Source organism: Uloborus diversus, chromosome 2 (genome assembly GCF_026930045.1).
Source record: "Uloborus diversus isolate 005 chromosome 2, Udiv.v.3.1, whole genome shotgun sequence".
NCBI classification, from domain to species: Eukaryota; Metazoa; Arthropoda; class Arachnida; order Araneae; family Uloboridae; genus Uloborus; species Uloborus diversus.
The window spans coordinates 80,417,856-80,445,283 of record NC_072732.1 but is presented as its reverse complement, the minus strand read 5'-3'; the positions used below and the strand labels follow the sequence as shown (position 1 = coordinate 80,445,283).

Below are 27,428 nucleotides of genomic sequence, written 5' to 3'. Positions count from 1 at the left end.
TGTCAATCTAACAATTAGCGTACGTTTTTCTTAATATTTTAATGAACTTTGTACACAATAACTATTCAAAAGTTAAGATAAAAAAGGGGAAACTGGGCGCTTTTTCTAACTGGGGCTCTCGGGAGATGCAATTGAGCAGACCGGCGCCGGTAGTAGTCGGCTTTATGGCGCCGTGGTTTCGTTGGGTTGTTTAATTTTTAGACATGAAAAAGATTTGCCCATATTCAAGGTCATATTGCCAACTGTCAATAATGCAATAGTGATACTCCAGATAAAATAAATAAATTAATCATAAAAAGAAGAGAATTTTCGAAAGCACTGAAATACAGTAAAGAATTGAAATCTTTGTCCTGAGCAAAGGGGACACTGAAAGACTTCAAATATTTATATTGAGAAACAGGCTTGTAATGCAAAAAAGAGATGTCAAACTGTTTTAAACCGATTACTTTAATTGAGATTAAATGCTTTTTAAGACAAGTGTGTGCTGTCAGTGTACCTTGCATCATTTAAGTGTACCCTCTTTCCTTCAACTCAGGGATGACTGAGTGGGTTGTCCCCTCTTTCAATAAACTTGCCCTCCTCTGCACTAAAACTAAATGCAATGATAGGGACATTTTTAAAAGAAGAATATTTTTGAAGGAACAATAATTTACATCATGCATTTTACTACCAGGTGTGCCTGCCAAGGGGGAGGTAGTCATGGTGTAGACTGCTGCAACGAAATTCTTAGGGGGTTTGTTTTCAAGGTTATATTTCCCGTTCTTGGGGGAAGGGGGCTCTCATTCTTGGGGGAGCATAGGCGGATTTACGGGGGTGCCAGGAGGTGCGCCGCACCCCCAACATTTTTGGTTGGGTTTTGAAAAAAAAAATTAGTTTAGTTTATTTTTTCACTTACTTTAGTTTGTTTTTTAATTAGTTTATTTTTTCACTCAGAAACGCAGTTGGGGGAAAAAATCCATAGCTGCTATACTAGTAAATTTACTTGAATCCAGTGTGTCACACCACGTCGCTAGTGCAAGAAAAACATAACTGTGCTCATATTAAGAATTAAAGTAATTTTATCCATTTGAAAAAAAAAACCCTAATAAATAATTTCATGCAAAGAAAGAAATTTCTCAAGCAATTTATTGTTCAGTGCTGTGTTATTGTATAGAATAATTGCATGTTCTGTAATTGGGTATTTATTCGTATATTAATACAAATTCTTCTATTTTAAAACAACAAAGACTAATAAAGTGCAAAAAAAAAAAAAAAAAAAGGCTATTGCAAGAAATTTGATCAATAAAATCTACACCGAAATCAACCGAAAACCAACAATTTTAAGGTAAATAATTAAAAATTTTTGAAGGAGGACTTCCGGGCATTTTGCTGCAGTTGTGCATCCAGGGGGGAAGGGGCACAAGACTGGTGACCTCCCCACAAAATGCTGAGTAGATGTTTTTTAAAAAAATATTCTTTATTATTGAAGAGAAGAAAAGATCTCATTTTGGGAAAATGCAGTTATTTTACGAAAAAAATAAGAATGTTGGGAAAAAATCTTAATATCTCTTTCAAAAAGAAATATTGACATATAAATTTTTCAACAGCTTCGGATTATTGGTGACGAATTGTGTGCCTTCTCGCACAATCCTCTTTCTTTCATATCTCCCCCCCCCCCCCTCTTTTTTATTTTTGATTTTTTTCTATTTCCTTTTCATTTTTTCTATTAGTCCTCAAAATGTTTCTTCTCCAAAGCCCTTCCTCCAGTTAAAGTTATTACAGGGTACCTCAAATTTCGTTTCTTGGGCTTCACTTTCGCAAATTTTCCAAGGAAGATGTTCTAATCACCTAAATACATCGAAAATCGTTTAAAATTGCGTTTTTGGAGCTTCAGTTTGGAAAAAGTACAGTGTCCCTAACGTTAACAAATATGGTCTTGCACTCATGTGTTTAAGACTTTAATTTTGAAAAATATTGAACAAGAGCCTCTGACCCCCCTCTCTCTATTATCATCAAAGAGTGTTAATATTTTGGTTTTGAAAACTACTATTTCGAAATATTTAAGTGGGAGAATCCCTTTTTTTTAATACCATGGATTATTGCAGAAGAACTTCATTCTTAGGACTTCAATTTCGAAAATTTTCCAGGGGAGAGCTCCAGAACACCCCGTGCGGTTACAGCATCAAAAATTGTCCTCCGTAGTATTTTTGAAACTTCAATTATGAAAAGTTAAAGAGGTAGCGTGGAGGAGGGGAGGGGGTTACATATTTCTATCTGCTTTTCAAAAAATCGATTGGAGGCAGTCTGAGTTTCATTCATAACCCAAACTATAAATATGGACTATAATCACATTTATAACACTGAAATTTCTAAAAATGGCCTTGGAGCCACATGTACCTTTCTTGCCTCTAAAATATCACCAAGAACTGTAAAACTGCGTTTTCAAAACTACTATTTCAAATTTTTTCTGGAGCGTGAATCCCATTCCAAACCAGTATCTAGATTCACCCGTTGTTTCTAATATCAACTTTCGTTTAAGACTTTTTCTGCAGTTTGAAATGTTAAGAATTGCTCATCCCCTAATCTTACTAAATATGGTTTACATCGCGTTTTTTAGACTTAAAAGTGTGTCCCGCCCTAAACTTATTTTCTGATTTCGCCACTGCCTTGTTATTCCGGGAATACCCCCCCCCCTCCTCAGATCCCTGTTATTGTTGCACCCCCAAATATTTCGGCCTAAATCCGCCTATGTGGGGGAGGGGGCTTTGTAGCATGGGAGGGCCCTACTAGCAAAATTTCTTGCATCAACCTTGACAGATCTTGATATTATACTGACGGCGTCAATATTGACGTGTTTCATACTGCATAAAGCTTGCATAAAGATTAAAAAGTAATATTACAATAACAACACGTATGCAATATTGCATTCATTTTAAAATATCAGTATTGATATTACCTTACAATAACAACATTGCATACATGTTGACGCCGTCAAGATGATATTGATTTCATGCTGTCGCCGTCAAGGTAATTAGTACACAATAGAACATGTGGACCTTCGTCGATACTTGCGCATGTGCACAGTTCTTTCTACCCAGCGTCCCTCGCATTGCTAGCACATTTTCCTCCTTCGACCTTTGATTCAGTCGGTTCAGAGCACGTGGCATTGCAATCTTTAGGCTTCGTTAAGTTGGTTGCTTAGTTATTAGTGTGGAATAAGGAATAACTTATGAATGACTGATAGCTGCATTTGTTTATTTATGTAGTACTAAACAAGTCATATCGCAGACGATGTGCGATCAATGTTAGAAATGGCCGAAAATTACTTTTTTCGTCCCAGATTTTGAGAAAAAGGACATGAAGTCCAGAATTTCGTATTATCACTTCAATCTCAAGAGTAAGATTAATTTTATTCAATGGTTATTTATGTTATTCTTTATGATAAATTCATATGTTTTGTCCATGGATATTTTTAATGCTGACATCTTCTTGGAAATGTACTTTATTGTATTTATTTATTTATTTATTATTTTGCTATCTTTACTCTTAAATGTGCTATAAAAACTTCCGCAATTATTCCTAACTAGGAATATTATGTCTTTATAATACAATTAGAAGCATGACTTTAAAAAATAAGTCAAGTATTACGCAAAACGAAGAAACTTTCATTCTTTAAATTAAATTGCGAGTACTATTAATACCTTTATATGAATTTCCGATCGGATGTCAGCTTTAAGAAAATATTCTTAGGCTAGAAACTATCTTGAAGAATAACAGAAATAATTAAAGAATGAAATTTAATTCTCGAGTTTAAAGTGAAACTAATACAAATAAATAGATAAAACACCTTGCAAATGTGCTGATTTCATACTGTCATGTCAATGTATCCTGACATTTTCCTGTCATATCAATACGTATGCAATATTACAAAAGCAAGATCATCTTGCCTAGACCTTGATTTCATGCCGTCATGACAACATCTTGATATTATCCTGTCATATCAATACGTATGCAAGATTACAAAAGCAAGATCATCTTGCCTAGACCTTTGATTTCATGCTGTCATGACAACATCTTGATATTATCCTGTCATATCAATACGTATGCAATATTACAAAAGCAACCTACCTTATTTTTTTCCTGATATTATGCTGCATACATCTTCTCAGTCAATATTGTAGCAGCCTGCTGACAGCATAAATGGAGTAACATAACAAGATTGAGGCAGCATTAATGCAAGATGATTTTTCTTGCATGTCAACCTTTATGCAATACTGAGGCAAGATATTTTGCTTACTGGGGGGGGGGGTGTCTGCCAAAGGGGGGGGGGTCATGGTGTAGACTGCTCCAATGCATTTCTTAGGAGGTTGTTTTCAGGGTTATATTTTCCGTTCTTGGAAGAGGGAGGGGTCTCATTCTTGGGGGGGGGGATTTGTGGTATGGGAGGGGGCGCCTGCCAAAGGGGGGGACCCATGGTGTAAACTGCTAAAATGAAATTCTTAGGGGGCTGTTTTCAGGGTTATATTTTCCGTTCTTGGGGGAGGGAGGGCTCTCATTCTTGGGAGGGAGGGCTTTGTGGTATGGGAGGGGGTGCCTGCCAAAGGGGGGGAGGCATTGTGTAAACTGCTCCAATGACATTCTTAGGAGGTTGATTTCAGGGTTTTATTTTCCATTCTTGGAGGAGGGGGACTCTGGCATGTGAGGGGGCACCTTTGCTCTTGGGGTTCAGGATTAGGGGCTTGTTACTACTATAGCCCAACAGGGACCATGGTAGCCTGATTGGTAGGGTGTCAGACTCGTAACCAAAGGGCCCTGTGTTTGATGCTAGCTGGTTGAAGATCCTCCATGTTCATTAATGGTTACTGGGATATGTTAAATATGCCATGGTCCTCCAGGTGAATTAATACCTTTGGGGTTGCTGAACCAGGGATAACTCAGCAACAGGTAAGGATAAATGGAAAAAACAGAGCTGTCTTCAGGGCCCCCATCAGATTGGTTAAATCACAAATAGTGGTAGGTATGGGGGACCCTGGAGTGTGTGATGTGATATGATACAGTCCAACAAAAATAAAATCAATGCACACTTACTACTCCTTCCCTGGTTTGTGGCTTTGGGCTATCAAACTGACCAGGAACAATAAGGAATGTCAATGTACCAGTCATAGTCGCCTGTAAGAGTAGATTTAGAGATTTTAATTTTAAAAGGAAATGTAAAATGTTTTGATAAATACAAGCATGAAAAAACAGATTTTCATAAAAAGTATTGATTAGCAAATCGATCTTTGTACAGATGGTATAGTTTATGCAGCAACATGTATGCTACAGTAAATCAAAAACTAATTAGTATCTCATTGAAGTTTTAGAAAATAAATTGACCTGGTTCATAAACAAGCCCATTACATCTCATAGCTTCTGATCCCTAAAGGCTATGAAAATATGGTTGACAACTATTTTCAATACTAGTTTTAGAATACAAAGTCGAAAAATATTTTCGCAAAATTCAAATCAAAGTTAAATAAAGGGAGTTGAAATTGCCTCAAACATTCAGTGATGGTTTATTAGTTAAAAAAAAAATACAGGAAGGTTTTCGTAAAACTTTTTTTTTCTCCTTCGCTGCAATATTAATTGAAAACTAGTTCAAATATTTTTAATTTTTATAGTCACTAAAATAAAATTTTCCAATAAGCAAATTATTTTGGCACAAATATATAATTGATAACATTGAAATTTATTTCTAGATAGTTTGAACAATAATAATAATAATGGCGAATCAAGTCAAAACATACCATTATATCACAAACATCATTCACTGATTTGCCTCTTAACTCTAGTCCATTCACTTCCAATATTTCATCACCCTCGTGAAGTAAACCTAAATTTTAAAGAGAGAGGTTTTTACTGCAGAATATTGACTAATATTGTAAAATGAATTATCAAGAAATAAAACAGTAAGCGGGGAAATGTGAGGAAGGGGAATTAGGGAAAGGAATGAAAGGAATAGGTTTGTTCCCTTAAAGGAAAGAAATGTGATTCTGAAATTAAAAATGATTTACTTTTATTAAAGAGTTTCTTTTATCAAATTTGGGTTACAAGGAAGTTTTGAGCTTCTGCATACTAAGCAACAGCTAGAATCAGGGCCTCTGAGAGCCATGAAGGGCCCTTGTCAGTTTGGTTGTTGGGCCTGCAAAACTTATAAAATTTATACTACAACTATTCCAAACTGGGCCCCCTCAAAGGACGGCCCTCTAGTTTCCAACTAGGCTGACTTGGCCTCTCTTCGGACATGGGCACAATGAATCATTGAGGCTTTAATATGATTGCTGTTCGATTTCTAGAAGATTCAAATTTTATTTGCATTGAAAAGGTGAAAAAGAGAGTATTTTTCACTCCAAAACACACATATAGTTGAGGTTTAAACAATTTCATTTGTTGAAATAAGGAAGAGGAGTTGTGGTTAACAATTGCTAGCTATGTGCTAATCTTAGAATTTCAGTTTTTCAACCTCAACAAAAAGGAGCTCGTCCAAAAACAAAAATCTTTTAACTAGAACCTGCACTATATGCAAAGTTTATTCAAATTTGAGCTTTAATATTTTTTATCATTTTTTATTCTTCACAAAGATTTTACTTCTGACAAAAAAAAAAAAAAGGTTGGATAATGTTTGGATGAATGCAAGTACCTAACAAGACCCGATTGCCACACAGGCTTCTGGGCCATTGCCTTGGGCCCCCAAGTTTTAGTACACCCATGATCTTTTTTTTTTTCACACTAAAGTGACTTCATGCAAATGCACAAGAATAACAAAATCATTTTTGCTTCCTTTTTTTACTTAGTTAAATTGCATATGATCCATATACATTGTAATTTTTTTTATACTGCAATTGCTGAAGGGTGGCCTGAGTTGGCACTGTGCCCTTGGCAGCAATTTTAACTGAAATGGGTAGTTAATTGTTGACTGTTTACATTGATTTTAAAAACCATTTAATACACTCAAAAATTCAATGGACCAATTAAATAGATCAACAACGGATTGTTTTCAAGCTTGGTGTTAGTTGATATTTTTCTCAATTAGTAATCCTATCAATAAAAACATATTCAGGAAATATTAACAGAAAAGATATTTACCCAAAATAATATTATAATATTCAGAAAAATTATCGAGGATTTAGGCAAAAAGAGAGACAAAAAAAAAAAGGGGGAGGGGAGAGGTTGGAAGAAATACTTTAATTTTACAAATTGAAGAATATCACAAACTGAACAAACTTACCACTTTTTTCAGCCACACCTCCCTTCACAATTCGTCCTACAACAACTGCTTCACCATCATTTTTGACTGTAGCACCCTAAAAATATCAAAGAATTGATGACAAAATTTCATATGCAAATGTTAATCATAATTTCTTTCAATACATTTGCCTACACAGTAAATGGTCTACTGGAAAGCTTAAGGGAAACAGACTGTAATGTGTTGAATTTTATAAGTTGGCACTGAGTTTAACGTATCTATGCCCACATACTGAGTGTGAAATAATTCAAACAAAATATAGCATGTAAACTTTAGAATCAAATTAAAAACAAAAACTGCTCCACTTCATCATTATAACTTTAACTGCAGTATATACTCGCATATGAATCGAGAAGTTTAATACAAAAATGTGATTAAAATTTAGAAGGCCAATTTATTCGCGGGGCAAAACTTTCGAAAATTTTACCCGAATAATTCTCGGGAAAATGACTCGCATTTGTAAACATTATCCGGATTTTAGTCCAATTCTGTTAAACAGAGACTGAAGAACTAAATACTTGCACATTCTGCTATAACTTTATATGGACTGACTTTGAAATAAAGACTAAATAATTACAGTGAAAGATCGAGTACGCAAAAAGTGCAGGAATTGTCATATTCGTAAATTTTCCCAATAGTCCCGATGTATTGCTCATAAAAAATATATATAGTAAATAAAATAGTGTAATATAGCCATCAGCACAAAACTTTATTGATATTAATTCAAAATAATAGCAATAAGTAACAAAAATTGTAAACGTGAAATCGAACCCTTAACAAAAACTGCGATCACAGAAACGAACCCTTTTTGTTTAAAAGACAGAATAAAATCAGACATTTTTTAACAAAAGAATGTTCATTACATTTCATTTTCCTTCCTTTTCTAACGTTTATGTTCAAAAATTGCGGGAACACGTTCCCGATTTCTTCTGAAAGTAAGGGCTCGACTTAGACGCGGATTTTCGATTCCCCCCCCCCCCGATTTTCCTATTAAAAGTGTGTGTGTGGGGTGGGTCGACTTATATGCAAGTATATACGGTATGCACTAAACAAAAGTAGTTGCCATAAGATATAAGATTTTAAATAAAGGTAATCACTATATTTTTCCAAAAGGTCTAATAAGGATATAATCGAAATTCTACCAAAGTGAACAGTCAGCACTGATAAAGCATAAAGAATAGATTAATAGATAGAAAACAATTGTCTCCAGGCTAAAATTAAGCTCCCTCTTCAGTGTAAAAGTTTAATGGACAACAGCTATGATGTGTTGTAGATTTAATCTGGTTTTCATGTTTACTCACAACACAGCAGATCAACATTTTGCATGATTAAGATGATCCATCAAAACATTGTTTGATGCATTTCTTCTTCAGTTCAAGTTGTTTAATTAGAAAGAAATATAGAGTTTTTACCTCAATCAAAACACTAATAATTAGCCAGTCACTTTGCTGCTGATACATTGAATTCAGTTTAATAAAAGGATTTCACCAAGTATAAGTAACAAAAAACAATGTTATTAATAATAAAAAAAAAAAAGAATCTTTCTTGAAAGTTTTACTATACCCTCATATCATGATATGTCATCTAAACACCAAGTAGAAATTTGAAATTGAGCATCTAATCTGATCTCAAGAAACAATTCTTATACAAATACAAATGTGATGACCAGCAACGGGCTGTGGGCCCAGCTATGCAAGTTTTAGTCAGTTTATTGGTCCCCAATGAGGATCAATGACTCCCCTTGCTCACTACAGCCTCCTCCAGTTCAAGCAGTTCCAAGTGCCCACAACTCTACCAAAGTAGTAGTTTTTTCTAATTTCCAGGTTAGCCTGAGATTTGAACAGCTTAAAATAATCATCCCTCATCTTACTTTCCATGTAAAAATTTAACTCACTAACATCTTTCATTTTGATAAATATAAGCAACTTATTCATGTCCCCTCTTACTCTCCTTTGCTCCAGGCTATATGCATTAAGCCTTTTAAGTCTGGCATCATAAACTAAATCAAAAAGTCCCCTTACTGGCCCTTCTTTGAACAATTTCCAATAAAGAAATATATTTTTCAATTAAATAAGTCTTATAACTTACTAGTGGTTCAGTGGTTTTGTCGATACGAACTATCTTTATGCTCTCTTCTGTGTACTGTGACACTCGCGATAGGAGCTCCTCTTCCTCGGACACTTCTGGCACAATTTGAGCAGCTGCCACTTTGTCATGACAGAACATCAAGTTCTCAAAAGAATGTTGTCCTAAAATATGTAGTAGTTCTTTGGATTCCTTGGAAGGGACATCTTGAAGCGCTCGCACAACCTATAAAGTATGTGTATGGGTTACCTTAAAGTAGCAGAGTTTAAGAAAAGTATATCGTATTACAAAAAGAAAAAAAAATCATTACTAATGACATGGAAATTTACCTTGAAGATATATGTGGTTGAATATCTGTTGGTTGTCTCAAAAACTCTGATACATCAGTTTTTTATATCTTGCAAAGTATTTGTTCAAATGATATTAACTTCCTTTTCATAACAAATAATTTGACTTAAAAATTTTGATACATTGAAACATTCAAGATTAATACTAATTTATGTTTCACTTCAGCTTGGCAAAATGTAAAAAGCTAGATTCATTTCGACAAAGTCATACTTTCAAAGGAATATTTCTTAACACAGGGATACCACCCCCCAAGTGCAAGGGCGCACCCCCCTAAATACTACAAACACCCCCCAAAAATAGAACATGACCCCTGTCTCAGGTGGGCCCCTCTGCTTACAACAAAATGCGCGATTCCCCAATTACATGATTTCATAATTTTTAAAGCTCTGTTTCTGGATAAATCCAGAGGGGAGTGATGGCCCCCATGACTTTCCTCTGGATCGACTCTTGGACGAAAGGGAGAAACAAACAAATTTCGGGAGGGTTAAATTCTCAATTTGCCGAATGATGAAATATGAGCAAGCACGCATACCTACTAGTGGTGCGACATGGAACGTTTTTGTTAAAACAGCGACGTTTTTTCTAACATCGTAAGTTTTGCCTTCAATCTTTTTTCGATGTCGATGTTTTATATTTGAACCAAAAATATCTTGAAAAAATGAATATGTTTACAGTTTACAGTGAAATGAAAGTTTTATTATTAATTAATTCTTTCGAGATCTATCACACTGGAAAAAGTTTTCTATTGTTAGTTGTCTATAGAAGTATTCTTATAATGCAGAAAAAACAATCCTTTTTTCAAATTAACTTTGAAATTTTTTAAAGTTCTCTAATTGATTCACATTTAGTTTTATATTATTCAGGCGGAAATTTAAAAAATGTTGCAAAATTATTTACATTAATTTCTATTGATGTTTCAATTCTTTCTATTTTAAATGTACTAGTTATCTATCCCTTTGCATTACTTAATTAGAAATGCCAATAATTAATCATCATTATTATCATTAGCAGGGCTCATAGCAAGTGGAAAAAAACATATAGGAGTTTAAAAGGGAAAATATAGGAGTTTGATAGCAAAATATATAGGAGTTTTGCAGCAAAATATATAGGAGTTTGACAGCAAAATATATAGGAGCTTAAAGGGAAAAATATATAGGAATTTCGAAAAAGTATAGCATTAAGTATGTTTGGAGCATTGTACAAGAAAAAAAAAAGAGTCAGTATCAATACAATTCTATTTTGGATGAAGTCATAGCAATGTGATGAGTCACAGATATGAGAGCAAATGAATTTTTGTACCCACTGTCGCTTATATGAATCATGTTTGTTTAGCACAATTTTGATTCAATTATGCAAAATTGTGTGTGCGTGTTTTTCTTTTCCCTTTTTTTTAAAACGTGGAATCCTACATACAATTTCAGAGAACTTTATTAAATTTTTCGTCAAACGAGATATTATTAGAAGTATACATCGCCCTCAAAATATCCATTTTCTGATTATTTGAAGAATTTAATCTCAAAACAGTATGAAAAAGCAGTTACAAAATTCAGATATTTAACTTACGTGCTTCGAAAAACGCATCTCTTATTGATTGCTAAAACTAGGTAATAATTAATTTGGGCATTCTTTTTTCAATGTCATAAATTTACCTTTAGTCCTTGGTATTGGTACCTCATTGTTTCAATGCTAAAACTAACAATGAAATGTCCTGTGTACTCCATGTCTCTCTCGTCTCACTGGTGTTTATGGACATATCATGAGACAATCGTTACCAAAAGTGAGAAACACTCTGCCTTACCTTCGTTTCACTATTTATAGAACAAAAAACTGCTAAAAGAAGGCAAAGAAATAAAGACTGCTAATGCACCATGCTTGTGGGAGAGACAAATGGTCAGTCTCATACGCTTGATTCATTTAAGCGGTATGTTTGATTCAAATATTCTGCAATATTTAATGTTAAAACCGGATTTTGTTTTGTTTTTAAGGAATTGATTCCTTAAAGTGACTGATTCAATTATATACAATCAAACCTCCCTTAATGGACACTCCCAGACAGTGGAAGTTAGAGGACAGTTTCAGAATCCCCAGACCGTCGAGATGGGCGTTTAATGTATAAAACTCCCCGTTAGCGGATAGTAAATCAGCCGAGTTTCGTTTTATTTTTCTGTGTCTGGCAAGCTTTTGCTCAGCACTGCTTTTGGGGCAAGCATTTCTTCTACTCCTTTACGATGTTCTGGGGCTTAGCAGTACCAATAAAAGCCAGTATCAATGAAAATCAACGATATTGATTCCATTGTGCTTGACTGGTTTTGTTCAGCTAGAGGAAACGATTTACACAAATGCCTTCCTATTTTATTTTCCCGAAAGATTCAGCGGATTATTTACTTATTAGCTAAGTTCACTTATATAAGCAATACTCATTAATTTAATTTAGAACTATACACTGTTCGTGTAGGTTTAAAATACAAAATTAAAATGCCATTGTAAATTCAAAAAATCCCCAATAGCAGGCACTCCCCGTTAACGGACAAAAATTTTGGTCCTGACATTGTCTGCTATTGGGAGGTAGGACTGTATGTACATAATGTATAAGGGGTGAATTTGACCTAATCTGCCAAACAAAAGGGGTGTTAGAAGAGCCCAAATGGAGCATAGAACCATCCATTATCCTCTGCAATTTGTAACCGTAATCGAGTAAATAGAAAAAAATGAGCCATAAAAAATAAAAAAAAATTCTGAGATGAAGACCGATTTCTGAATCTCTTGGAAAATCTACACACACACACAAAAAAAAATATTTGAAAAAGCAAACAAAATCCTATAAAACAACACTTTTTTTCATCGAGATAGTTACATTTTTCAGCGAGCTACAAGCTTTGAAACATTTGAAGTACTCAAAGTTGAATTGATACCAAAATCTGTACACAGCATTTTCAAAAACAATCGCTTGAGTTACAACTGGTCATTTGAACAACATGTAAAATTATATGTGATAAAATTCAAAATCTTTACAGCAGTAAACTTAAAGTTAACATGTTATACTTTTAAAATTACAAAGTAAGCTCATTAAAAAAAAATTGAAAACAAGTTAAAAGTTGCAAGTAAAGCCATCTATATTTTGTATGTTTTATTAAAATAATCAAACAGAAGTTTAGTACATATGCCAACATTAAAGATGTAAGAGTGCACAGGGCAGGGGAGAAAGAAGAAAAAAAAAATGGATCAAAGTTTTTTGCATTTTTGGGTAGCATTTAACATTCGACAAAAAAAATATATATATATATAGGAGATAGTGAGAAAATATAGGAAATATAGGAGAATATCTGACAAATTGAGAAAATATAGGAAATATAGGAGGACTATGAGCCCTGCATTAGCTTATCTCTGACAGTTTAAAAATCTTATCAATTAATAAATTTATTGCAATAAATTTAGTTCTAGCACTAAAACTTTTTTAGAGTGTATTATGCTGGAATATACATGAAATAGTTCGATGTTTCAGAACATCAATATTTTAAAAGTTTGTATCCATGCATCGATACTATCCATGTTTTAATTTTGAACACATTGTGATGTTTTTAACGTGTAAGTGCAATACTATGTCCGAATTTGCAAAATCATCGGATAAAATTCGTCGAATAAGAATTTTTTGGTGAGGAGACAGTGACTTCCCATCGGGACGCCATTGATCAGATGGGGGGGGGGGGGGAGTTAGTGGAAACATTTATGTATTTCTGAATGAAGCGAGAAGTAATGGCAATGGTACCCAAAATAAAGCAGTGCGAGCATTTAGGTTTAATCTCCGATAACAGATTCTACTTACTTCAAGAGAGATGACTTGTGCATCTGTACATAAAGGATTAGGGAGGCACTTGAAACAACACGTCTCCTGAACTTTATTGTGTAGATTGAGCAAAGGCTGGAACTCTTGGGAATGCAAGAGCTTCTCTAAGGGTAACAGACTTTCCTCAAATCCAGTCTTGGAAAGCAACGACTCCACATTGTGTAAAATATTCACAAGTTCTGCGGAAGCTAAAGAAAAAAAAAACCTTTCAATTTGAGATAACATGGAGTGACAACAAAAGATAAAAACTTCTTTGAGAAGCTGTATGTCTAAGAAAAACCGACACATCGACAGAAGCCGAGTTCTAGGTAGTTAATCTGCACACTTGAAATGTAAATCAAATGTTGCCACATGGTTACAGGTCCACACGGGGGGAGGATGGGGGGAGGGGTCACATTCTGTGGAAAATGCGCCACCTTTCCCCTACGAAGGAACCTACGGTTTTGCGTGCGAAAAAATACTGTTAAAAACAAACAACGACCCCTCGTTTGGGGGAGAAGGCATTCCAGTGGGCGGTTAGGGGCCCTGATGATTTTTTGCAGGGGCCCAAAATTTATATATCCGGGTCTGGCAAAAACGTTATTAGCTGCTATCATAGTAATGAAAAAACATATTACTTCAAATATTGACTTTAAGCTTTTTTTTAATGAATTAAAAGAACTGCTGCAATCGTGCATGTGATTCACAAAGTGCTTGAACACAATGTGGATGTAATAGTGTTGACGGTTTGTGTGTGTGTGTGTGTTGGGTCTGGGGGGAAGGAAAGAGGGGGTCATGGCCCCATGACCTCTTCCATCACCCGCCGCCCCTGCGTGTGTGGTGTGTTGTTATACTTGTGAGACAAAACCTCACACCGTACAGAATTAAAACCGTGAAACATGTGTTGGCATTTTTTTTTGTTGCAAGAAACGTTGTTTGTTTGCAAACGGTAGTCTATTTTCATTCAACTTATTTTTTATTATGATTTTCTATCAGCTAAATCAACATAAATGTGGTTTAAAAACACACAGGGACGCAGAGAGGGCGGGGGAGGAGGGGGGATCAACTCCTGCTCAGAGTCATTGATTTTAACGCATAGTAGATCCTCCCCCCCCCTTCAGAAAGTGAATTCTTGCTGCGTTCACACACACATTGTAAAATACCAAATGAGAGCCCGCCCCCCCCCCCCCCCCCCGCCCAGTGCCGACTAGAGGACAGCAGCCTCGTCTGAAACTAGACTCAAAATAGAAGTACAGTGAAACCTGTGTAAGTTGACCACTTGCGGTGCACTACTTTAGTGGTCAACTTAAACAGGTGGACCACCAATAGAGGTTGAATTATATGATATTGATCTAATTTTGTGCCTGAAAATAGCGGTCAACTTAGACAGGTGATCAACTGATAAGGGTAGCCAACTTTACAGGTTTTACTGTAATATAATTTTTATTTTGTGGGGGTGAGGGGACCCGACGAACAAACTGACAAGGCCTTGGCCCTCGGTGACCCTTGCGTCCCCTTTGCCGAATTTCAAGGAAATCCTGACGGAGGAGCTGAAACAGTTATAGTGCAAACATGTACCAATTAAACAACAAACAACCGCTTTATTCCAATTCCTTTCAAATCTTCATTTTCCACTCGATAAAATTAAATATCGATGGCGCTAAATAAAAAATTGTGCTGAGTGCTTTTTCCTTCCTTTCACACAACCTTCAAATACTAATAACAATAAAAAGTAAATAACGTCAAGTAAAATAAACAATCACAAAAAACATCATCGCCTTAAAAGCGATTAAAATCCGTTCATGCGATTCATTCAGCGAAGTCATCTTTCATTTTCTGTTTATTCGAGGAATGTCGTCTTGAATTTGTACGAAAAAAGAAAAACGTCATCTTCTATGTCTCTTTCTTTTTTTTGTGTGTGTCGCATTCATTTCAGAAAGGATATTTTCATTTTAACTTTTAAAATCGAACGTTTTGCAATGTCTTTACACGCACAATGATTTGTGTCGATTCATATTGAAAACGCGTTCTTTTTAGAACAGCGTGAAAGTCTAAATAAAATCAAGTGATCGAATTGAAGATCGGAAATGAGCAATTTTGAACTCTTTATTTGAAACTTCTTTTGCTGTCACGATTTTTGTTAAGGGTTCGTTTCTACGTCTGCAATTTTTTGTTAATTGATTTTTCTTCACAATTCTAAATGACAATCCAAGTTGAGAGGAGGTTCGATGTTTCACGTGATGAAATGGTAAAATTGTAAAGATGGATTGAATCATAAAGTTATATTACTTTTTAGTAGATTAAACAGGATGTCACCACAGCATAAACTTATTATGCAACTAGAAAATCGCCCGTCATGGTATGACGGTTGAAATTGTTTCTACACTTTATCGAAGCTATTGCCTGTTTGGTGATTTAAAAAAAAAAAAAAATGAAATTTGTAAATTGAAATTTTAACCCTAACACCAATGAATTAACCCTTAACTCCAGCACCAGTAAAACAGTTAAGTTACCGGATCGAGTCCAGTCTTGTCCAAGGTCGCAGAGAGCCAAGACGGACCCCTAGTCAGTTATGTCGCTAAGCCCCTTCCACCCCCCCCAAAAAAAAATAAGAAAAAAAAGTAAAATCTGTGACCTACTTCCCCCAATTAATTCTAATTTGAATTCCGAAACTTTGAATTCAAATTATGTTTTTCGCAATCACGAGTTGCGACAAGACCCTACTGATTAGAGTTATTGTTTCTAGAAACGGCTCCCCCCCCCCCAAGCATGTCCCTCCTCCTGGGTGGTTACGTGTGTATAGTTGTGTGTGTAGGCTTACGTGTGTGCACGTAGGCGTGTGTATGTGTGTAAAGGCGTGCGCACGTAGGGGAGTGTATATGACCATGCGTGTGTAGGACATGGAAGCCACCGCCCAGCAAAAGTGGATTCCGGTGGACAGTGCTCAGGACCAGCCGCGCCGCCGCCGGTGGACGGTTGTGCTGCAGCCCTGCTCCAAGCTGAAAAAGGAACCGTAACGTCAAGGACAGTCAAATGAAAGCAATAAGCAATCGTGATTGCTCAAAAAATGAAAAAAGAAGAAAAAGGGGGGGGGATATCAAAACTGCTTACTAGAAAACAATTAACTCTATCACTGCCACAACAGTAAAGACCAAGAGAGTAAATTTTACTTAATCTTTACGTTTTCTATTATTCCGAGTCCCCCCAGCCGTTTTCTTTCTTCCCTTCCTTTTTTTTTTTTTTTGCGTCAGTGTCGTCCCCCCCCCCCCCCTGGCCTTGTCACAATAAAGCCTTTCCCTGCATGTTAAACAATATCAAAACACAATATCAAATTATCACGACGTGGCGCGAGTTTCATTTTTGAAACACGTGGATTACTCGATTATCGTCTATTATTTATGTGAGGATACTTTTACATTTCATTTTTATTTTAATAATATTTTACCAGTACGCCGTTCCCCGAAATATTTGATTAATTAAATTAAAAATAATGCAGATTTAACGTAAATTGGTTTCAAACACCCTTTTTTCTAAAGTTTGTTTTTAAATAAATAGGGGGCTCCACCCCCGCACGTGAACGTTCAACAATCCTCTCCCATAGAAAATAAAATTTAAGCACGAGCTCATTAGAAAAAGAGCAATTTTTAAATCTCGCTCCCACCCGAAAACAAAAAGAACTTGATGGAAATACGCATAATTAGGTTATTCAAAATAATAATAGTAAAAAAAAAAAAAAGCTTTTTTAGAACACCCCTTTCCCGATTTTCACACTAACTTGCACAGCTAAAGATGCTAAGGCGTTCCAGAGAATTGCAAAACTGCAGTTTTGTACTCTTGAAAATAGTGTTCAAATTTATGGTCTCTAGTAGGGATGTGTCGTTCATGAACGAATCTTTAAAATGAACGGATCCGTTCGTTCACCTAAAAAATGAACGACCGTTCTTTTGAACGGTGAGCAGTTTGGAACACTGTATTGACGAACTTGTAATAAAATCGCATTTTTTTTTTCAATTACATTCATCTTCAAATTTTTAACTCTCCATCAATCTCAAACTTTATTTTTTTCAGTGAAGTACAATATATTAATTTTGAACCTTTTTACTTTTTGCTTAATTCATCATCTTTCGTTAACCGTTGCAATTTTTAATGTATCCATTAGTAATGTTTTGTGTTAACTTCTTTAGACTACTAACAAAATGTCTGGACGTTCTACTTCCTGTCCCACGTACCCGCTAAAACCCTTCTGTTGTCAAAATTATTTGTAAACTTACCTGTTTTCACTTTTCTTGTGATCCTTTCGTCTTCAAAAATGTACCTATCAACTACCATCTACGTTTGTTTTGGGGTCAAAAAAGGTCAGTTTCGACAACTTTTTTTTTTCCATCTGTGACCATATAACACTTGGCGATATGATATTTCTATTTAGAATTAGTGCACTATTTCACGTAAGTTCAATTCTGGCAAATTTTCTGACGTCACAAACATTTTGTGACATGCTGAAATGAAACCTGCAATTTTCGGAATGGAATACGTATCTTAACCATTCAGCAACTGAGAAATATCTTACAAAATGAACCATAAATTTTTTACGCACCTAAACCTGAATAAAGTTTTTTTTAAAATCAATTTTCATAGGCATATTTTCTTACTTTTAGATCATTCTAGTTACTTTTAATATAATTGATCTAATTAGGTGCATGCACAGAATAATTAGGGCCCGTCACAAATGACTTTTCCCGTTCCCCCTCCATATTGTTTGCCCATACATTTCACGCCTAGTTTGAAAAATATTGGGCCCCCTTCATTCTCGGGCCTACAGGTGTCCCTCCCCCCCCCCCCTTTGTGCATGTCCCTGGATCTAATGAAATATTTCGAATGTAGGTGAGTATGCCGTGCAGAGAGATCACCTGCAACTTTTTTAAATGAACGAAGTCGTTCAAACGAACGAGTTGAATGAACGGATCAAAAGAAGGAACGATCCTCTGATGAACGGATACTTGAAAAGAACGACATTGCCCACCTCTAGTCTCTAGTAACATTTTACGATTTAGTTCCACGCTTGAATTGAGTCTAGCCTAAGACTTTCGCTAACATTGAAACCCTTACATCTGCTGATCTGATTAATTCGCAACTCCAATAAACTATAGGGGGCGTTGCAGCCACTGTCTAATGGCGGATGAAAGGGATAAAACAAACAAATGCCATAACTTATAACTTGCTTTGAAGCTAAGTGAATGACAGAAATTTTTATCGTGTTTGTAGGAAGCTATCTTTTCTATTCTTCTGAAATTAGATTACACCATAAACTGTCTGAAGCCTGTAATTTACCCCAAAGAAAACACGTGGAACGGAATGTTTTACCTTTCTCTTTAGTATTGTTAATCACCGCAAGGTAGCGTATTCGAGCTCTGTAGTTGCGAACTGAGAACACCAGCACAAGCTTAATCTGCTGCAGACCCTCCCCCCCCCTCATTCAAACAGGGGCGTGTAGGGAGGGGGGGGGGGGCGAGATTTTCAAAATGAAGAGTGAAATATATGTAGGGACGAAGGGGTAAATAACATGGAAGGAGCCCGTGAAAGTGATTTGTGACGGGCCCCAAAATTTCTGTGCACGCCCCTGCCTTCGAATGACATAGAATGTTCAAGGGTTGGGAAATGTTTCATCCCTTCAATAGGCAAACTATTTGAAATTATAGCTTAAAAAATTTGAGGGCCTAACATGGGGACTACAGTAAGTCACAAATTTCGAGTTCTTCGCGGAAAAAACAATAAACACTCAAGCAAATTGCAGGGAATAAACAGTAAGCCAATCGTCAAAAATGGTTTAGTTTCTACGAACGATGGAAGATGGTACTTGTATGTTAGTTGCACTGTATGTAGATTAGGTCAGGCACACAATAACAAGCAGGGATTACAAAGAACTATGAGGCAGTGAGAAACAAAGGGATGTAAATGGCAAAATTAAAAATTTGGATTTAACCAGTACAAATGGTAGGTGAACTTCCCATCTGTCTTCGGGCAAGAGTTCGCACTAGGAGCCCTGGTAGGTGTTGCTATACAGCATGATTTAGAAAAAAAATCAATGAAAGCCTACTTAGGACCGTAACTTTAAACACGTTTTACTCGAAACTTAAAATAGTCCACTTCCATCCTTTTGCTTCTCACTGCCTCATATGAATGTTGATAAAATAGAATGGCTCCCAAACGCGATTTTTCATCTAAAGTTGGCGAAAGTGGAAAGAAAAGAGAAAGAGTCTGTGACCATTAAAGAAAAGGTCAAGATTCTTGATATGCTTGAACAATTAAAAAGTGCGTCGAAGGTAGCACGACAATAAGATATGAGTGAATCTTCGATACGTACAATTTAAAGTCAAGAAAAGGAAATTCATAAAAGTTCAGGACTTAGTTTTAATTCTGAAGCTCGCCGAGTCCACTTACATCCCTTTGCTTCTCACTGTCTCATATATCGCCGTTTCAGGGGAACATTGACGCAAATGCAAAATTAGTTGAAAATGAGTTATTGTCGTCACTGGGTCCAAACGTGGCTACCCCATTCGGAGGAACACCGTCAGATTTGCTTTTCAACTTTTAGCCACCAAGGCAGTAACTCAACTATGTTTCATTGCAAAAGGTAATGAATAAAATAATTTTGTACATTTGTTATCCAGTAAAATTGCAGTTTTTTCAATTGCGTCAATGTTCCACCCGGAACAGCAATGTGGTCGAGAACGCAATGCTGCCGCACTACAAGCACACAAAACCAGAAACTGAAGGGTCTGAAACAGGTCATAAAATTTAGTGCACAAAGATGATTTTGCACAACATTTTATAGTTTTTATAAAATAATTATAGTATTTGTTTTAAGTTCCGGTTTGTAGCTCTAATAAACACGTAGCAGTGACATAAACAGTGTGACGATCAATGAAACTTTGTCAGAGTGGCTCGTCGTCGCGTTATCATTGCGACGCATATATTCAACTGCAGGCCTCAAATTTCAGCAGCTTTAAATTTTCTTTAATGCTATAGATAATCTAATAAGCTATGAATCGTTCGCTAAAGATATAATAAAAAAGTTGTTTGGTACTCGTTTTCGAAGAAACCAAAGAACTGACTCGCAAAAGCTCTTTTTCTTTGATGCTGACGAAACCTTTGAAAAGACCAACGCTTTTAAATGAACGAATCCATACACCAACACTTCGTTATTATAAACAAACCATATTCTGTAATCTTTTAATATGATTAGATTACGTGCTAAAAGCACAATTTGTGTGCCATTATGACAAATTTTGACAGCTATGAAGTGCGTTAAGCGGATTAGATGAAGTAAATCAGTTGTAGAAGTTTATAAGTCACTTGTTCAAATTATCTACAATTACAAGATTTCACTAGTCCTTAGACACATTTATCCCGTCCTGGTTCAAAATAACGAAAAATGAAGGAAAAATATGTACAACAAAATGCATAAACAAGACAAATTCAGTCAGTCGAGTAACTGCTTAGGTAATTAATGAATAAATGAATGAATTAATTATGAGAAGATGGAATGCTATATAAGGAAATAAATAAATACATAAGTTACTTGGATGTCTCACCTGCCAAATCGACTAACCCCGTAAACAATAAGTAGAGAATAGTTATGAAGAAGATGGTGTTATCCATAGGAGTAAATAGACCCTCGTGTTACATTTTCAGTCACCACATGGTCAGAAATGTACTGAACCAAAATTTTCATATAAATTCACATGCTAAACATTGATGAAGCACTATTAAAGCAGAAATGAGGATTTTTTTCAAAAGGTGGAGTTCATCGATTTGGTAATTGAGGCATCCACTTAATAAATAGTTGAATGAGTAAATGAAATGAACTATTTCACTTTGCCTCGCATGCATTTGTCTAATTGGACAAAAGATTTTAAATAAAAAATAAGTTTAATGTTAATTCAATAAACTGCACCGAATATTAGTAATTCTCAATCAGTATTAAAACAAACAAGAACTTTATCATTTTATACTAATAATTTTTGACTTACAACAAAATACAACAACATAAGTATCAATTTTTGAAAACTGCTTGTTTTTTCATGCTTTAATCTTCAGAGATATCTTTTCCTTGACTGGAGTAGTGCCCATGTACTACTTTTCGTCAATTTCAAAGCTCTCGCTTAAAAAGTTTCACTTCGAAAAAAGTTGAGAAACGCTAAACTAGAAGAAAATATTCTTTTTTTAAGTTCATAATTTTCTAAAACTCTTTCAGAACAAATATACAGAATGATGAACAGAGCTTTCCCCCTTCCGGCAACGAATAACAAAGTCTCCGTTTCTAAAAGGAAGTGAGACAGTGAAAGTTAAACTCGCGATGTGTATGTGACACAAACACTTAGCAAATACACGCCCACGTACAGATGTTTTTAATCCGTAAACATAAAATGCCAGTAACAAAGTAGCACCAAACTAAAGTTGATAAGCACTCGATCTAACGCAAGTCAGTTGAGAAAGTGAAAAATGCTTTCACTAAAACGATTAGGTGTCAGAAGTAAGAATTTGCAACTCGAGTCTCATCCATCATTCAAATTCTCAGTTCGGAATGCTGAAGCAAATGCAGAAACAAATGAGAAAAGTTGAGGAAAAGATAGAAAAGAGATGGTAGAAAAGATAAAACTTTTTACTAAATTTGAAGAACTTTTGCGATTTTACACATTAATTTCTTTCATCTAATCTCAAATCTCAGTGGTGCACAACCTTTCTTTTACCCGAGGGCGGCACCTCAATTTTTTTTGGGCAAGAATACAATTACTATTTAAATACATTTAATCCTCATATAAATAATAGCCGATGATCGAATAACCCGCGTGTTTCAACAAAGAAACTTGCACCAAGGCATGAAAATTTGACACGGGAAAGGAAAAATTACAAACCATATGTTTTTTAGAAATCGATTTCTGACTATTTGGCGCCAAATTTGCAACACACATTTTGTCGTCAATTTGAAAGGTACGTCTGAAAAGAGCTTGGTGTACATTCCATTGCGTCCAACTCACTTTGAGCCGATCGTCTGAATTATTTTCATCCCTTGATGCAGCCTACTGTTTTCATTCAGTTAAATTGACTATTAATCGATTTTTTTTAAGAGTTGGCTCCGCTCAAAAAAAAAAAAAAAACCTTCGCTAAGCATAATGTAAGCATGAAAAGAAGCATCAGCTTTAAAAATCAATTATTCTCAGTCTTTTTTTTTTTTTTTTTTTTTTTGAGAGAGAGAGAGAGAGAGAGAACGCCAATAACTTCCTGAATATTTTATCAAATTTCGAAAGTAAGGCATCATTTTTAAAACTTTTTTCACCGCTTTCGGCGAAAAATCAAGAAGCATTTCACATTTTCATTGTTTTATCGAAAAAACCGATTTATTCTGCTTCTTTTTCTCCTGATTTTCTTTCTTTTTATATCACACATTGCTTCAATGCATAGCATCTCGACATGGAGAGACATTCAAACATTGTTCTGATGTCTTTTATTTTTACACAGAACAATATTCATGAATATATAATCTGAACTCATAGCAGAATTCTGAGCTGCAGTTTTTCTGCTGTTAAAATCGGGAAAAAAGACATTAATTTTAACAAGGTGAATCGCAGTACGTATAACTTAAAAAAATATATATTTCAACAAAATTTAGGCATAACTTTTTTTTTTGTTTTATTGCGCATTGCTTTCATGTGCAGTATCCCAAAATGAAGACCCATTAGATCAATTGGTAAGAAAGTCAAGCTAATAAAGTGAAGGTCATGAGATCGATCCTCCCATAGGCCTGAAAATGAGGCTTTTGACTGATTAATTTTCCTCAGCTGCATTCTGATCCAAATTTTTATGAATATATAATCTTAACTCACTGAGAGCAGGATTCTAAACACAGTTGTGTTTTTGCATTGAAATCAGGAAAAATAAATGTTTATTTTAACATGGCAACTCGCAGTATTTTTTACATTATTTCGATTGGGGGGGGGGGGGGTGAGTACGCCAGATCTTGCTAATACAGTCAACTCTCGATAACTCAAGTCTCAAGGAACCGGCTATAACCTTAGAGAAATCGGCAATTCGAGCTGTCGGAAGTTCCTTTCCCAGCATTCTCAAGTATAATTTTTTATTTTCTTTTTCAGGGATAGTGCATAATGGATAGACTATAACACTCATAGTTTAGATAAAATCAATTATTAGTACTACAAAACAATATTCTAACAGATAATAAATTTTGTCAACTCCTAATAACTCGAAGTCCCAAGAGACCGCTTAAAACGTTCGAATTATTGGTAGTTAGAGTTATGGGATGTTTCCACAACAGTCGCAAGAGTTCGGGACAAGATGAAAACTTCGAGATAAAGGTAGGCTTGCCAGATTTCTGAAATGTTCAACCGGGACAACGTAATGCACCCCCTCCCCAACCTTGCGAGCATTCAAAAGGTTACACACCCCTGGTTGGTTTTTAGTGTTGTGAAAGGTAGTTCATTCTCAATATGAACCTAAGGCTTCCAGCTAAGTGGTGGGGTGTGTGCGGAGAAAAGTTCATTCTCAATGCTACCAATGCTATGAATAGATGGATTTACTAATTATGAACCTAAACCAGGGGTAATAATAAATAGCATAAGCAGATAAATTTTAAACATTTAATTTTTTACATGTTAATATTTTAAAGTTTTTTTTAGTGAGAAGAAATTTAAGAAGAGAAATAAGGAATTAAACAATATTTACATGCACTTTTCTTTCCCTAGGACTTTTTTTTTTTTGAGTCTCTTGTTGTTTCAGTTTTATAAAAGTTGTCAATCTAATCCCATATTTATTTTACAAGCAATTTTCTTGATTAATTCTTCACAGTTGATTGTTTTCAGACCTTTTTGGTCACCTGCTATCAAATTTATTTTTTACCAGGACATGAAGTGAACCGGTCGGGACACCGGGATTTTGTCTGGAAACCGGGACTGTCCCGGGCAAACCAGGACGTCTGGCAAGCCTAGATAAAGGAATATTCGAGTTAAAAGCTTCGCGTTATCGAGATTTGACTGTACTTCGAAAAGGGATGTTATTTTTGACTACATTTTTTTATCGCATTTTAAAGCTTCAAAGTTTGTACGTTGTAGTCCCAATTTCTTTTGTCTTGATTTCAGTTCACATTGCTTTTAAACATCTTTTTTTCCTTAAAAGGTTTGAGTCTTCCAAAAAATAAAGTCTACTTTTTTCTATTTTTGCCAGAATTTTAAGTCTCAAAGATTAACCAGCAATAAAAATTTAGGTCGTCATCCACGGCCCAACCCGCTACTTCTCATGTAATCTGGCTACACTATGTGCTTAAAGGTGCACTATTGAAAATAAATTGTCCCCTTCACACAAGCTAATAAGCAAAGCAATATGTAAAAGAAAAAAAAATTTTTTTTTCTAATTTTCGCTGCATGTTTATGCATGAAATGAAAACGAAACTCTCGTCAAAGCTTCGACTTAAAAAGATTACATTCGAGATATGGTGACAACTTTGAATTTAAAACACTAAATTATTTTGGGAGCGAATGAAAACTTCCGAGATAAAGGAATATTCGAGTTATAAAAAACGAGCTCGATAACTTGAAGAATTCAAGTTATCGAGAGTCGACTGTGCTTCATAACAACACAAAAGTAAGACCTCATAGGACTTCAAAAATGAACAGGTCACATTTTTTAGGACCCCCCTCCCTCCTAAAAACCGAGATTTTGAGCTCTTTCAGCCGAGCGGGAATGTTTCGCACGGGTCAGTAAGTCATGTTGAAATTATATTTGAATATAATTTTTCTCTATATAATGTGATAACAATTCATTTTTTTTTTTTTTTTTGAATGGCTACTCACTGAAGTTTTGTTTAAATTATTACAATTAGGATCGTTACATCTTACATGATGTACTTGTATTTCATAGTTATTAGAAGCCAAGTTTGCTGGTAACTCCAGTAAATAAATTAGTCCACCTTCAAACCGAATCTTTCCAAAATGACAAGAGAAAAAATGGGATCTCTACAAATTGTGTCAAAAACATCATAACCAAGTATTTTTCAAAGGACTGGAGTAAGCCCCTGGGAACTTTCAAAAACGCACCAAGACACTACATAACCTAAAATTTTTAAAGCGACTAGAACAAAAGCTTGGAAACTTTACATCGTGTCAAGAACACGCACAATACTGCCGTGCTAAGCACAGATGTGGTATCTGCACATTGTATCAAAATTGAGTTATTGTGACCAGGTGGTTGTTAGTAATTTAATTTACCTAAATCTCATGTTTTTGGGCGATTTGTAAACGCGAAATATTAAAAAAAGCTTTAAGAAAAAAAGTCGTAACTGCAAATTTGCTTAGTTTGCTAAGGCAATTTGAACGTAAGTGACAAATACTAAGCCTTTAATGTGGTATCGGCGCAGTTACCACTTTTTTCCTTAGTAATTTGTAGAGACGACTTTTATACCTTAGTAAAGCAGCAAATTTAATAATGTAGCAGTTTATTGTAACACAGAATAATAAAATTAGTTTACCGTTGAATAGTTGATACACGTTGATAATAAAAACTAATACACCTTTGCATAATTGTTAAAGTAAATATTCGTTTTTTTCTATTTAAATGGTTATTTAAAATGCGAATTCTAAAGATGAAATGCATGTAAAATATTCATTAATTCTTTCATGCAAAAAAAAAAAAAAACCGCATTTTATTCTACGGCCAGTAATATTTTTATTTAAGTATCGTCTGCTGCCAAAGTTATCTTCATGCTCGGTAAAAATGAATCTAGAAATGAAACATTATTAAAAAAAACACATTCTTTGAATATAAAAAACAGAAAATTGTTATGGATTACAGTTTTAACTGTCCGGAGTTTTGAAAATGGTATCTTTCAGAAGATAGATTCTGTTAGATTTGTATTAAAGCGAAATAGCTAAGTCCAAAGAAAGCAGATGTTTTCAGTATTATTTAATGATACATTGAGCACGTTTTTCTAAGCTACTTTTGTCGTATCTGTGCAGATACCCCTAAAAATGCCTAGTAATTGTCACTTACGGTGCAAATAGCTTAATATATGGAAAGGTTTTGAAAAGAAAATTTGTCGTAACTACATTTATTAATTTTAAATTAAGAATTTTACAAAAAATACTCTCTTACAGTTTTTAGATAAGTTATTTACGAAACAACTACCGCAAGTTGAGCATTTAATTAAGTCATAAATCAAAGAAACGAGTTGTAAAACTTTATCATCAATTTCTCATTTTGAGCTCTACTGCAGATACCACATCTGTGCTTAGCACGGCAGAATAGAATGTTTCAAGAAACGAAATCACGCAAGTATGGCGGGAATTATAGACGGCAGTGTAATAAGTCTTATTCTGTTTTTAACATTTTCAGATCGAAAGGTTCCAAAAATGATCGTTAGCGCAGATCACCCCCACTGGGTAGCAGGGGTGTGCACAGGAAGAGGGGGGAGAGAAGGGACACCTATTGGCCCGGGACCGAGCTTGAAAGGGGCCCGATATTTTTAAAGTGAGGGTGAAATATGTGTCGAGACGTAGGGGGTAAACAATATGGAGGGACGCCCGTAAAAGTCATTTGTGACGGGCCCCAAAATTTCTGTGCACTCCTCTGCTCGGTCGGTAGTAGAACAAAAAATTACCGAGCTGAGGACAGGTGAATTTAGTGAGTCCTCTGTCAGGTTATTGTGTTCGTCGACTGAAAAACAGGGTAAGGGGCCATTCATTAATTTCGCAAGGATGGTTTTGGTGACTTTTGACCCCCCCCCATGTAAGGGTGCGTAAGACTTTTCAATCCCCCCCCCCTGTTCTTACGTAAGATTCAATTTCGTTTTTCAAAATATTGAAATAACGAATCTTTCATCACTGGAATCATTACTAAATT

The 27,428-nt window shown here is 35.3% G+C and overlaps 1 protein-coding gene across 2 annotated transcripts in view; it reads right to left on the bottom strand.

Annotated features, from left to right (window-relative positions):
* Positions 1-27,428, bottom strand: part of LOC129235251 (protein PALS1-like) — a 185,400-nt gene that overhangs the window by 8,958 nt on the left and 149,014 nt on the right. For both annotated transcript variants that reach the window (XM_054868959.1, XM_054868960.1), the window contains 5 exons: positions 13,521-13,729; positions 9,353-9,574; positions 7,247-7,322; positions 5,766-5,851; positions 5,068-5,148 (listed from right to left, as the gene is read on the bottom strand). In XM_054868959.1, coding sequence (XP_054724934.1) covers positions 5,068-5,148; positions 5,766-5,851; positions 7,247-7,322; positions 9,353-9,574; positions 13,521-13,729 — 674 coding nt within the window. The remainder of the gene's footprint in view (positions 1-5,067; positions 5,149-5,765; positions 5,852-7,246; positions 7,323-9,352; positions 9,575-13,520; positions 13,730-27,428) is intronic.